We start from the raw sequence: 15525 nt of genomic DNA on the forward strand, positions 1-15525 counted from the left end.
TGTCGGTGACGTCCCGGGGATAGCAGCGTCGGATAAACAGTCTTAACAGGCCCCTAGTTAGACCTACAATAATATTGATCAATATTTTATTGAACAACTTATTTGACAATAACATTGAAAGGCAACACTAACCCTAGACGGTCAATAATATTGCACATTACGTGATATTTCATATTGCACAATAAAATTGATCGGGCCCCGCAGAAATCAAAATTTTGTTGACGTTAGGCATCGCTAATTAGTGGCCATGATGACTTGATGTGCTGTCTAATCTCTTTTTGATTTTTAACTTCGCTGCCGAAATTATTCAATGCAACTTGTCCAATGACCCATAATAATAATACACCCCACACCGGTTTCAGTCACGATGACCGGTTTCATTGAAACCTGGCCAGTTACGGAGGATTACTTTTATAGTGCCCAAGCAGTAAAAAGACCAGTCTCTCTTCCTTTACTCTCATAACCCAGTGGAACGGATGTACTAACACGACAGGCGAGAGACGCGCGACCAATGGATCATCTTACTTGTCAGACAATTAGATGATCAGCTTGCATTTGCTTAACCAAACATGGAAATAGCACGTTTCCAACGCAAGAATCAAACCCGTGACGCCATTAGCCACGATCTCCACTGGACCACGGAGGCAAGATACAGAAACTGTTACAAATACAGCAAATACTTGTGTATATTCTAACACCACTTGTATGTTTTCCGATTTATTTCTAGAATCTGACCGTTATGTGTGACAAGTGACAAATGGGGTCAGCTGGCGGTCGTCCACATCCGGCATCAATTCCGATATGTCTGATTTGTTACATCGTCCGACACGCGATCTAATAAATACATCATGTATAATCTTGTTATATTGTATTGATGTAGATTAATGCGGATATGTTAAAGTTCGGCTCCATTTACATGAGTCCGCGCGAAAAAAAAAACAAAATAAAGAATAAAAATAAAAGGGTCTCCCGACTATCATAAAATCACAATTTTTGGCATATATTTTATGCTCCAAATAACGGTACGGAACACTTAGTGCGCGAGTTCGACTAGCAGTTGGGCTATTTTACAAGCAATTGATCTCGAAATGTAGTGGATAAACCGCTCATTCGCGCAGACGCATAATATAAGCCTAAGCCCGGGCGCGCACTAGCGGCCAAGCCGCGGCGGCCAGGCCGCGGCGGCCATCGAGATAGATACCTTCGTATGAAACCGCCATAGACAACGCGCACCTGACCGCAACGCGACCTGCGGCCACACCATACTTTCGATGGCCGCCGTGGCCTGGCCGTTGCGGCCTGACCGCTAGTGCGCGCCCGGTGTAAGGCCATGAAACATGTCTAGCTGAAATGTTATAACTAATAAGCTAATTATTAGGCTCTACATCAGCCTTTCCCAAAATGGGCAATATCGTCTAAAGGGGCGCGGTGTGGGACCCGGAAAAAGATGGGGGCAATGTTTAGAGGCTTAGAAGGTGATTTGTAATTTCATTTCATCTGGATGCATTTTAAATTGAAACAATGGGGGGGCGCTAAAACGTAATGTGTTCTCAAAGAGGGCAGTAGACAAAATAAGTTTAGGAACCCCTGCTCCACATTGTGCTAAATAAATATAATATACAATTCAACAAGGAAACTCGTAAAATGCCCTTCTCTGCTCAGTCGGAAAAACAATTGGGTGTAAACAATAACATTGGGTGGGCTAAACCTTTAACAGGATCTAACATAATAATTGTTTAAACATTGAGTAATCATTATAAAATAACTCTTTACACAAAATATGATGTCCACTTCTCGGGAAAATGATTTATAGCACTTTAACATAATCGTTTCTAGAGGATAGAACATTAATTGCGGGCAATTTAATAAAATCGTTTTTTTTGTCTACAGTTCCTCTGCGAGTGAGCTGATCTCCAGGCGAGGCGTCTTCTCCAGAAGACAGTATGGCTCCGTCGAACAGGTGAGAAATAACAAACAAACAAAATATTATTATAATACGTATTATACAATTTATATTTTAGCCTTTAGGATTTCTTAATAAGGCTCGCTTTACGGTTTACCCTGTGAAAAAGATAATAATATGTGATCGCATGTAGAGCCAAGCTTCTGAATCTGCACGGCCTAACTCTACTGACCCTAACTTAATCAAATTCTACCTACCTACCAATAAATATGTATGGCATTGCCGTTTCGCTACCGCATAGGGTTAAACCTTGTGTGGTCGTCTCAGCAAAAAATTTCAAAAAATGGTTTTGGTGGGATATGATTGTGAATTAAACTAACGTATTGAATTTCAAAGGTCAGTTATACAGGCGGCAAATTTGTAAATCCGCCACTGCCTGACCTAGACAGTAACACTTTCGCATTTATAATATTAGTATGAATTTATAGCTTCAAAGATTACACCGAGCACAGAGTATGCCACAAAAGTAATTGGCTGCCTTGAGCCCTTGGCCTATCAACTAGTGGTTTAGCGGTTAGTGGTTGATGAGAACACTAACGAAGTGTTCTCATATTAACTAATAAACCACACTCCGCATTGAGACCGTAACTAAGGGTACTTAAGAGCCAAAACAACCGTACCTATAGCTTTAGCGGTAGCCTACAATAATAGCCTTAGCGTATAGAATAATTATTATACAGGCTGCAACAAAAGAAAGTTATAATATACATGTATGTGTACCCTGAATAGAGTTTACTGTGATAGTAGGAACGATAAAGGGTATTTTTTTTACAACTGTGACTGAAACCTTATTGAAAATTATTATTTTTAAACAAAAAATTAAAACCGACTTCCAAGTTAAAAACAATATTAATATGAACAAAAAACGATTAAATTAAATATAACTCTTACTCTTTAATATTGCCTTTTTCGGAATTCGTCTAAATCTCAACTATTTCTCTACATACTACAGTGTTCATTACTTTGAAGTCGGTACCAGTCCCAAAAGTTTCAGATATTCTGACATTGACTGAACTCACGATTAAATTAGCTGGTACCGACTTCAAAATAATGAAGACTGTATGTACAGAAATAGTTGAGATTTAGACGAATTCTGAAAAAGGCAATATTAAAGAGTAAGAGTTATTTAATACTTTTTAGTTCATATTAATTATTATTATTGTTTTTAACTTGGAAGTCGCTTTTAATTTTTTTGTAAAAAATAATAATTTCACTCTTTTTAGTTGTCTACAAGATAAGGCTTTATGCGTAAATAACCACTACGAATGTTAACTATTCACATTATGTTACTGTAAGCGAAATTGTGGTAAATGCTTGCTATCTAGCGATACTGCAATTACCAAACTTTTATCTTTAAAGGTTCAGGAGTTTTGTTCAGTATCCAGGGACACCTTCGTATGAAACTTCACTTATTTGTAGTGTCCGACCTCCGGCTTCGGCCTAAAACTTGGCCGAAGCCGTAGCTTTGCCGAAGGTCCGATCAACCGTCGAAATTGAACGAACTGTAAACTGTTACGAAAGACTAAGTGAGTCGTGACTCGTGAGAGAGCGACGGACTGGTCGTGTTTGCAGAGGCCGCATGGAGTCACTGTCAAATACTAGGAATAGTAGAGATATGCGAACACTAACATAAAAAAATACGTATACATACATACATACACTTGTAATTCGGCACATTTGTTCAGATGCTGATACAGATTACAGACTAACATACGAATATTGGCCAGTTCTGGAATATTACATAGAATAGAATAAAATATACTTTATTGCGTTCAAGATATTGTACAAACATAAAATACATTCAGCAAAGATACAAGAACGCAAAGGCGGCTTTATTGCTATTGGGCAATTTCTTCCAAGCAAACTTTGGTATTTATAGGAGTACAATAGTAATTGACATAGGGTATACTGTTCATTAATAAAAAACTATAAGTATTGAAACTTAACAACTAACTTATATTCCTTATATTCTAATAATAAATAATATATGCCTAATAATTACATAAACATTATTTTACATTCTAATACACAAATAATGAGTATAATTATAATAAACTAATAAATACTCTATAATAACCAAATATTAATAATATACTAAAAGTAATTATTACTACGAGAGATCGCCCAATGGTCGAAATTCGACCTTAGTTTCAACGACATTAGGACCAAAAATATTGACTTCATCATATTTTTTTCAACTCTTGTCTCTGGGACTCAGCTGATCTCAGACTGGCCGTGTAAGCATTGTCTAATAGTATCTAAGATTCAATAAAAAAATTATACTTAATCTATTTTCAGTTTGTCACCTTATTGTCAACAGACTTCAACCATAAATAAAAGAGTATAATTCGTATGTATAGGCTTGTCACTCAAAAATCTGTCATTTTTTCTAGTTCACACTAGGTGTTGTTGTGTGTGTAATGTTTTATTTGTTAAAAAAATGTATGATAAAAGCATAATTTCAAAATAATATTAGCTCGATGCACTCCTTCACCATATAAACTATAAATGTGCAAAATTTCATTCACCTACGTTTCCCCATTTTTCGTCAAAAGGGATACAAAGTTTTTGGCTCACGTATTAATATATAGATCCTCTGAACATACCTACATGACATGAGTAAAATAAAAATAAAAAGAAGGAGTCATACATACGCGTCGAATCGATATATAAAAATTAATTACTGCGAGTCGAGCGATTAAGAAATAAGAATATTATAAACCTTCGGCTTCGGCTTCGGCCGAAGATTGTGGCGATTGCCGATTAATCAGCTTCGGCTTCGGCTTCGGCCAAAAATAGACCTTCGGTCGGACACTACTTATTTGTAACATATGTTTAAGTTACTAGAAACAACTTCTAAACCACTATGTGTGTTTTAATAAATGTCAAGGATTTACCTCGACTGCTCAGAGATCCCCTCATCAAGGATCATCATAAGGATTCAAAAGTTCTGTTGGGTACCTTCGGATCCAGGGTATAACCTGGTGTGAAGTCTTACTTTTTGGTAGCATGTGCCTCGAATAATTCAGAAAAAAATTGAAATCACTATATGTTTCCATACAAATTTCAAGGAGTCCCGTCGATTCCTCAGGGATCCCATCATCAGATCACCTTTTTTGTAAACATGGTACCAAATTCGAGTTAAACCCTATACAACACAAACAGAATTTTGAACATCGGACCACAAACGGCTGAGTAATAGTTGAACATACAAAAAAAAGATACTTACAGCCGAACGTATTACCTCCTCCTTTTTGGAAGTCGGTCATTATATCGTTTGCTTCGTTCTTTGTATGATCCTGTCCGTTTTCTATCAAACTCATAAAGTTAATATACCTAGCGGAATATACTAACTTTATGATCAAACTACTTACAAATTATTTCTTACTAGATGTCCCGCGCGGCTTCGCCCGCGTAAATTAGGAATTTTACGGAAATCGTACATTTTTTCGCAACAAATTAGCTTATGAGTTATGTCTCTTCACGTAATCTACTCTATATCTGTGCCAAATAACATACAAAATTGCTTCAGTAGTTCGTGAGATATTTCTAATAATTTTCCGTTTTAACCGCATTTCCTCTGTTTCTTCGGTCCTATTAGTTTTAGCATGATAAAATAGCCTTTAGCCTTCTTTGATGAATGAGCTATCTAACACTGATTTTTTTTTAAATCCGACCAATAGTTCCTGAGATGTGCAATCAAACTAACAAATAATTTTTGAAAATCGGTTCACATACGGCGGGGTAATCGTTGATTATAAAAAAACGAACATAACACTTCCCCCATTTTGAAAGTCGTTTAAAGGAGTGAGCACACTGAGACGGGCCGTGCCGGGGCTCAGCGTTCTGATGTATAAGATATTTTATTGTAAGCTTTCATTAATATACATTCAGTAGTTTTTGCGTGAAAGAGTAACAAAGAGTAACATCCATAGTCCATACCATAAACCTATAATATATTAAGTCTATGGTCGATACCCACACATCCATCCAAACAATCTTTCGCCTTTATAAAATTAGTAGGAAGTAGGATGTCAAAGTCGTTGGCCTGTGAAACAGGAGTCTGGTCAGCAGCAGCAGCGGTAGAATTAAAAAAATAGACTTTTAGTAATATCGCCTTTATTGGTCAGCTTCCACAAACAGAGTGAACCCCTTTTTACCGTTACCACCCTTTTATTTATACATTCTATGATTATTCATTATTAACAATTACCTTCTCATATTTTTAAATATTAAATATTGTTAATATATTCTGATTATTATTATTATTATAAGTATGACATTATTTTAAATTATATTTTATGATTATATTAAATGATTTTATAATTATGAATTATTATTATAGATTTGAACAAAACCGGAAGCTAGCTTAAATAGACAGGAACCAATCATTATTAGGAAAATAATATTATAGGTGTCATCACAGGAAGTCAGTTTTGTAACACTTGACTTAGAGAATACGTTTACAGTAAACCCAACAAAAATGTATTTAAAAGATATTAACATTTTACTTCAAACAACGCAAGTTTAATGTTTTTGCCATCAACGTATTTTTGCTTTTTTCTCTGTCGAACTAATTCAATGAAAATATGTAGGCAGTTTGTTTAACACTTCAGAACATCTGCGAGAGACGTGGCGTCAGCTGCGCCTTCGATAATCTGAATTTACACGATAATACTCCTCTCAAATTACATTCTATTACGAATTTTGAATATTCAAAATTTGAATGTAGGTAATTATAAGGTATTATTGTTTTTTTGTTGGCTTTGCCTTTGCTTTGTATGTGGCACATACAAAGGTACCTAGTCAGTTTTTCTCATAATAATTTTCATCAACGTTTTACTATTATCGTCATGTCTAAGTCTAGTCAAAGTCAAAGCAGTTAAGGAGTCGGGTCGACCAATTCAGCATAGTGGTAGACGCTTTACTGAAACTTTCGACGGAGTTTTGGAGGGATCACAAAAGTTTACCGTTTTATAGCAAAAATAGCCCAAAAATCACCCAAAAATTGTAATTTGTTTACGGATAAACGCGATTATAACATCGAAATGCATTTCACCAGCATAAACTGAACGCGTTCACAGCAAATCCGAGTTTTATCTTCTGAACGCCCAAGTCCGAAGTTTAACGTTATAAAACCCGTTCAAGCCCTGTCATGGCGGAACGAAAAACATAGACAAAAGAAATGTCAAGATGACAGTTTTGATACATGCGTTTGTTAGTTTATGTATTACGAGGTTTTGCCCGCGGCTTCGCTCGCGTTAAGAAGTATATACAAACTTTCATCACCTATTTGAACCCCTTGGGGTTGGAATTTATCAAAATCCTTTCTTAGCGGATGCCTACGTCATAACATCTACCTGCATGCCAAATTTCAGCCCGATCCGTCCAGTGGTTTGGGCTGTGCGTTGATAGATCACTATGTCAATCAGTCAGTCACCTTTGAGTTTTATATATATAGTTCTTGATATTTTGTAGTTAAATTAACGTGAAAAGGCTTTAAAATGATGAAAACATGTAAAATAATCGCGTGACGTCACGTAAACTTACATTTAATACAGAAGTTTGTGCAATCCAATCGAAACAAAACGAGATTTACGTCGCAGCATGAACGAGTTCAATGGGAACTAAGTTTTATAAAACTAAGTTTTATGTGTGTTTGGTAAAATCCCACCACAGTAATAGGGTCCAGTTTTTACCCTTTGGGACGGAACCCTAAGAAGCACGTTTCTAAAGTGTCAAAAACCGTTGAAATCGAAAATCGAAATCGTTTCGGTAGTAAGGCCCGTTTGAGTTTTGACTTTTGACAGTACAAAATAAGAAAAATCTTCGGCCTTGCATGATATACTAAGGGCCTGTTTCACCACTTCCTGATAAGGCTATCCACCAATTAACTTGACAGATCAAGTATGGAGAATCTGTCAAAAAAGTTGTGAATAGCCTATTAGGCACTTTATCAATTACATCTGTTAGGTAGTTCCTAACATGGCCTTTCCCAGCCCATGGTAGACAAATATAGGCAATTATGGATAAAAAACTAGACATATTATAGCCTTAATATTATTAAGTATATTATATTCCATGATCGATTTTGCATGCTGTTGAGAGCCTTGCATTCATGGCGGCAATCATCTAGATTCTAGTTTATATCAATGATGGTGAAGAAAATCGTTTCTACTACCACTCAAATGTTGTAATTACGACTTTTTATTTTACAACTGAAGATAAACACTGGTAATGGAAATTAGGATGAATGCCCTTCCCCTTGTGCAATTATTTTCGGAGCTGATTAAAAGCACAACCCTTTACGAGATTCGATTGAAACCCTTCATTACAAAAAGAATCGACTTCATTCGTTGTACTTAATTAATTCGGCAATATAAATTGGCGCCGAGTGTGTTGCCAACCTGTGATCATTTTAATAACCAAATTGAATTGAATTAAACTTTGGCGGCCATCTTGGATATAACTTTTATATTTATATCTGTTGGCTGTAAAGGGGTTTTATGATATAATGCTTTGGTTATTTTATGGCGATTGAATTCGTATCACTTTAAGTGATTAAGTGCCGCACTCAGAGTGGAACATTATTTACTTAATTATATTAATTCAAAATTTTGACATAAGCCCCATACATTATCTGTCAAACTCTTCATTAAATTCAAAGTTAATCGTAATTAAATGTCTCTGAGTACGGCGGTAAGGTTACCAAACTAATACTAATAAAGTGTAACGAACTTCTTTTCCAAAAAGGGAAATAGACATTGCTCAAATAAATATGTCTTAAGAAAAATACTTAGGTGAGTAAGCATGTGATACATTCCTGACTTTATACTGATTCCTGAGACGTGCGATCTCAATTTGTTGACTTGTGAAACGTTCCCAATTGGTTAAATCAGAGAATAATATGAGTAAAAGATTTACAAAGGACCTAGTCGAGTTTTCTTTTTCGGAATAGGATTTAAGTCCTTATCGGGAAAAAAACTGAAGATCCATATTATTGACCTATCAAGCCCCATATGGACACCGGTGACCGCAACAACGATAGAATAACAATAGATTTCCAAGAATCCGCGATCGAAGGATTTAATATTATAAATGCGAAAGTTTGTCTGTCTGTTACTTCTTAACGTTCAAACCACTAACATTTTGCTGAGGTGTGGAGATACTTTGATGCCCGGAAAAGGACTCAGGATTCTTTTTATCCCAGTGAAATGTACAGTTTCCACATGATTGACGAATTTTGGCGTAACGGAGTTACGGGCGTCATCTAGTATTAAATAAATTACTTACTTATAATATATCGTTCGTAAAAGCAGTTACAAAATATACGACACACTGCATTTAAATGGGTTAATGGACATCCATGAAACCAGCTACAGTACGACCGGATAGGGTGGAACCGCGATATAAGGGAGGAAGTATGATTGAAAGGTATTTTTATGGTGGTCGGACTATAGCTCCATCAGATCCCCGGATATAACAATTCCATATTCACGTCCGTTTTATGGGCAATGAAAATATTATAAATAGCTCATTGTTCCGCTTTGTTTACTCAATGTATTATTTATTTTCATTGGCCTTTTTTTTCTATTCATGTGGATCGTGTCTTTAGGCCTTTGTACCTACCCGGCGAAACATGGCAGTAGCGGGAGAACTTGTCATTTTCTATATAAACCGCGATTTACAACATCTGATACTTCATTGTCTATCGCGATTTATATATAGAAAATGGCAAGTTTTTGACAGGGTGTCAATGACCGCTACCGCCATGTTTCGCCGAGTACAGTATATGTATCTTGTACTATTATCTATTCTGTGGTATAGGTAGTATCCCTGTCGCAATTTTTTTTATTTAATCAGGATTTGAAATACTTTTAATTATATAGATTATAGGTACATACTTGGATGCGAACAGAATATTCATATAACGTTTTTACACGGTACCCTTTTTTTAATTAAAATGCTTTGATAAAACCGTTTCGTATCTAAAACTCATAAACATAAAAATATTTTACTTCAAAAACACTTTCCGAGAAATCCCTTTAAGAACATTTCCAGTACATTTTCGAATACAACTTTTTGATAAATGATTGTACAGAAAACAGGGATATTAACTTGCAGAAAAGTTCGAAATTGGGTTGAAACATCCGCCACGCCGCTTCAATCTTTGTCAGCCATTTTGCGTACGCACATTTAAGCAACAGTATAATAATGTACAGTAGACTCTCATACTAGATCGCCAAAACCGCATAGTGTCAGCTACATAATATTTTGGAACGTGACGCGTCGATGCATGAAATGTATTTTTTAAATTACTCATTAATCATTAATAACTGAACCTAATCTACTATACAAGAATTTAAGGTGAATAATATTATCTGTGTTGCCGCTCGCGGTGTCTGCCTGTTCCAAATTTGAATGACTAATTTAAAAATAAATAATTATACTTACTTCCTTTTAAGTTTTGTCGTTTGAAATAAATACTGACAATCTAATAAATAATCACCATTAATTGTGTTTTTAAGAATTCTCTGCGCTATTTAATATGATTTTGCATGCGTTCAAACCAGTTTTTAGGGTTCCGTAGCCAAATGGCAAAAAACGGAACCCTTATAGATTCATCATGTCTGTCTGTATGTCTGTCTGTCCGTCCGTATGTCACAGCCACTTTTCTCTGAAACTATCAGAGCTATACAATTAAAACTTGGTAAGTAGATGTAGTCTGTGAACCGCATTAATTATTTAGATACAAAATGGAAAAATTATCAAAAATTTTAGGGGTCCCCATAGGTACCACTGACACAATTATTTTTTTCATCTAACCTATGCGTGTGAGGCATCTGTTTATAGGTCTTCAAAAATAATATTGAGGTTTCTAATATCATTTTTTTTCTAACCTCAATAGTTTGCGAGAGAGACTCTTCCAAAGTGGTAAAATGTGCGCCCCCCCCCCCTAACTTCTACTTCTAAAGTAGGGTAAGTGATCATTAAAAAAAATATATGATGTACATTACTATAAAAACTACCAACGAAAATTGGTTTGAACGAGATCTAGCAAGTAGTTTTTTATATACGTCATTTTTTTTTATGAAATAAGGGGGCAAACGAGCAAACGGGTAACCTGATGGAAAGCAACTTCCGTCGCCCATGGACACTCGCAGCATAAGAAGAGCTGCATGTGCGTTGCCGGCCTTTTAAGAGGGAATAGGGTAATAGGGGAGGGAAGGGAAGGGAATAGGGGAGGGTAAGAAAGGGAACAGGGTAGGGGATTGGGCCTCCGGTAAACTCACACACTCGGCGAAACATAGCGCAAGCGCTGTTTCACGCCGGTTTTCTGTGAGAACGTGGTATTTATCCGGTCGAGCCGGCCCATTCATGCCGAAGCATGGCTCTCCCACGTATATATATAAATGGTAAACTTTAATTTAACTTTCATTAAATCAACTGAAATATAAAAATAAATCAAAAACCTTTTAATTTCATAGAAATAAACCTTATTGATGCTGCGGAACCCTTCATGGGCGAGTCCAACTCGCACTTGGCCGGTTTTTAAAAACATTTATTTCACTCCGAAGTGATGTAGTCAAAATGGCCGATTTATACATGTAAACAGCTTCTTCAGGTGAGCTGAAACGTTGACCACGAAGACTTTGTTTAATTTTGTGGAACGTAACTTCTCTAAACTACTAACTTCTAAAAATCCTTAGGGCTCAAGTCAGGGCTGTAAGGCGAATTAATCTAAAATTTCAACGTTTTAGGTCGACAAATACATCGTTGTTTGACCGGCGATGTGCGAACATGCATTGTCATGGTCAGCATCATTCGACGCTTTGAATTGTTTTTTCGAAATTCGGTGAAGGCTTATGGCAAACAAGCTGTAGTATACTATTAAGCGGTAACCGTTTTGCAATCTTCTAGTGCAATAATGACGATGTGACCACCATTTGCCACAATAGAGGTAAAAAAAATTTTCGAAGTGCTCAGTAAGCCCATGACTTTGGTCGATTTTGACTCATTCTAGAAGAGCCAGACAGTTGACTGCCACTTATATTTTGGATCATAAGCATACATCCAAGACCTGTCACCATTGACCAATTTATAAACGTGCTTTGACTCTCCTCGGTTGAATCACTGCAGAGTTTTGAGACAAAACAGCCAGGTATCCAACGAGAAATTAACATTTTTACTCTAAAATGCCCACAGATGCCTATTATATTTCACGGTATATCACATGACTGTCTTCGAGGATAAGCTGCCGAACGGCTTCGATATTCTCTTGCTTTATGGCGGTTTTTAGACGACCTTCACGTGGCTGGTCACCGAAGCTAGGGTTTCCACTTTAAACTTCTAAATACGAGCGTTCTATTATCCTAAGGCATGGTGCTGCATCACTAAACACAGAAGTGATCTTCTCGATACGCTAAAGTCGCGATAATCCCCTTCATAAGTTATATAAAATTATCGCACGCAAATTTTCCTTTAACATTTCCATTTTCACAACCGACTTGTCACTTTTGAATAGACGATACAATAAGACTATTCGACCAACCTAAACAAATCTTTTGTTTTTGAAATCCAAATGTATTTGGATGTATGGGATTTTAATCTCGTTGTAACGAGATTAAAATCCCATTTGGTTTTTTTTTAGTGATCGAGGGAAGTTTACAAACGACACAACTTAAAAGGCAGCCCTCGTAGCAACGCCTCGCGACGTTGCAATAAGACATGATTCATATTGCAACGTCGCGAGTTTTAGAGAGGTAACAAAACAATACATTATCACGTCAGACGCTATGTAAAGCGAGATGAGTTCAAGAACACTCCTAACCTAAGTTGAGAACGGTAAATCTACAGTACTGTTTGATATTTATATTATGTTGGTGGCAAGTTACGTGTACATTTACGCTAAATTATACACGGAATCCGACGAATAAATCAGGAATTAGTTGGATTATTGTGATTTATGGTTCAGAAAAATATCATTTTATATTTTTATGGTAGTAAATTGTCCTTTATTCCGGTTTTATGTTCGTCACATTTTACTGGAGATTCAAATTCCTATTCTAAATCGCGCTTGATTAAATGCCTAAAACAAGCACTTTAAAAATTAACCGGAATCAAACCGGAACATCTCCCGGAAGACAAAAATCAAACTTGTCCAGTTTTTAGTATTTTCCATATTTACCTACGAAGCGGAGACGTGCATGGACTCTAAAGAAAGCGGATTGCGATCGAATTGACGCCTTCGAGATGTGGTGTTGGCGAAAAATGCTCCAAATACCATGGACCGCCTTTCGTACCAACGTCTCCATCATTAGTGACTTAAAGATAAAAACAAGACTGTCGTCAATCTGCCTACGTAGAGTTTTGGATTTCTTTAGTCACATCGCAAAAAGGATGGTCATAACCTTGTGGTTACAGGCAAAGTTTGCGGTCGCCGCCCAAGAGGCCGAAGCCCTATTAGATAGTCTGATCAAGTGCGCACAACTCTAGACACCGGCCTCCATGATGCTCTCCATTCTGCCAAGGATCGCCACAGATGGCGTAATGTGGTCGTCACTAAACTCCAAAAGGGGAATCACGACCCTCAACAATGAGGAACACGACGCGAGGAGGAGAAAAAATCAACCGAGTTCTGTAAAGTACCCTCCTAACAAGTAAAGAGTAAAGACCATAGACTAAGAAATTGAGGCATTGCCCAGTCTATTGCTTTAAGTATAATATTGTGATAAAGACATTAGGCATAATACTGGCCACACCTAGAATGTTCCATATATTAAAAAATACCGATAGTATCGAAATGGATCATTTGAAATTCATTAGCTGTATTGACCAACACGGGGTCATAGTGTAGGCAATGGTATAGTACCCCCCCCCCCCCCCCCCCCCTTTCACACTAATGTGTTTGTCGATCAGTGATTGCAAATTGCGACACCTTATATGCCTCTGAATACTACATGTTATACTTACTATAATAATATCCAACTATTTTGTGAATCAATACAAAATCAATACCCATTCTTCCATACTAATATCATAAACGCGAAAGTGTGTCTGTCTGTTCGTCTGTCTATCTATCTGTTTCCTCTTCACGCCCAAACCACTGAACCGATTTTGCTGAACTTTATAGTATTATAGAGAATAATATTTGGAAAGATTAGTAAAACTAGGTAAAAGTCTAGTTTGTGAACGCGGGAACGTGTGTATTGAAAATAATATAATTGTAACTTGAATCTTTTTCGTCTGTATCTCAGGCCGTGAGTCCGAAGAATATCTGGTTACTGCAAAAGGATACAAAGCTAAAGGGCCATTTTTAGGGTTCCGTAGCCAAATGGCAAAAAACGGAACCCTTATAGATTCGTCATGTCTGTCTGTCTGTCTGTCTGTCCGTCCGTATGTCACAGCCCTTTTCTCCGAAACTATAAGAGCTATAATGTTGTAACTTGGCAAGTAGATGTAATCTGTGAACCGCATTAAGATTTTGATACAAAAATGGAAAAAATATTAAAAATTTTAGGGGTCCCCATAGGTACAACTGAAACAAAAAAAATTTTTTTTCGTCTAACCTATGCATGTGGGGTATCTATGAATAGGTCTTCAAAAATCATATTGAGGTTTCTAATATCACTTTTTTCTAACCTCGATAGTTTGCGAGAGAGACTCTTCCAAAGTGGTAAAATGTGTCCCCCCCCCCCCCCCTCTCTAACTTCTAAAGTCCCCTACTTTAGAAGAATGACTACATGATAAATCTAAAAAAAATGTATGATGTACATTACTATAAAAACTACCAACGAAAATTGGTTTGAACGAGATCTAGCAAGAAGTTTTTTTTATACGTCATAAATAGTAAACCTTAATTTAACTATCATTAAATCAACTGAAATATAAAAATAAATCAAAAACATTTTAATTTCAAAAAGATAAACCTTATTGCTGCTGCGGAACCCTCCATGGGCGAGTCCGACTCGCACTTGGCCGGTTTTTCAATTATAATATAAAATATTATTTATACACTAGCTGTCCCGGCAAACGTTTCTTTGCCATATTATTTTACTAGATGTCCCGCGCGGCTTCGCCCGCGTAAATTAGGAATTTTACAGAAACCGTACATTTTCCCATGAAAAATAGCTTATGTCCCTACTCCCTTCACTTGGTCTACTCTATATCTGTGCTTAATATTGCCATAAAAATTGCTCCAGTAGTTGGTAATTTCTTATATTTCCTCCGTTTTTCCCACATTTTCCTGAGTTTCTTCGGTCGTATTAGTCTTAGCGTGATAATATTTAGCCTATAGTCTTACTCGATGAATGAGCTATCTAACACTGAAATAAGTTTTTAAATCAGACCTGTACTTCCTGAGATTAACGCGTTCAAGCAATCATACTCTTCAGGTTTATAATATTAGGTAGGTATAGATTTTTTTTTTAATTATCGCTTGACAAACTCGAGTCTTGATCTAAAAGAATATGAAAAGTACCAATAACAAAGTCATTATAGGCTCATAAGTCATAACCATGGGACGATGCATGGTATAATATCCTGGTAGTGATGATGATGAT

General features: G+C 36.5%; 1 protein-coding gene across 1 annotated transcript in view; it reads left to right on the top strand.

The window, feature by feature from the left end:
- Window positions 1-15525, top strand: part of LOC121729538 (GTPase-activating Rap/Ran-GAP domain-like protein 3) — a 155526-nt gene that overhangs the window by 64091 nt on the left and 75910 nt on the right. Inside the window, exon 2 of the mRNA XM_042118078.1 lies at window positions 1891-1960. Within this exon, the coding sequence (XP_041974012.1) occupies window positions 1891-1960 (70 nt within the window). The remainder of the gene's footprint in view (window positions 1-1890; window positions 1961-15525) is intronic.

This window comes from Aricia agestis, chromosome 8 (assembly GCF_905147365.1).
Source record: "Aricia agestis chromosome 8, ilAriAges1.1, whole genome shotgun sequence".
In the NCBI taxonomy this organism is placed as follows: domain Eukaryota; kingdom Metazoa; phylum Arthropoda; class Insecta; order Lepidoptera; family Lycaenidae; genus Aricia; species Aricia agestis.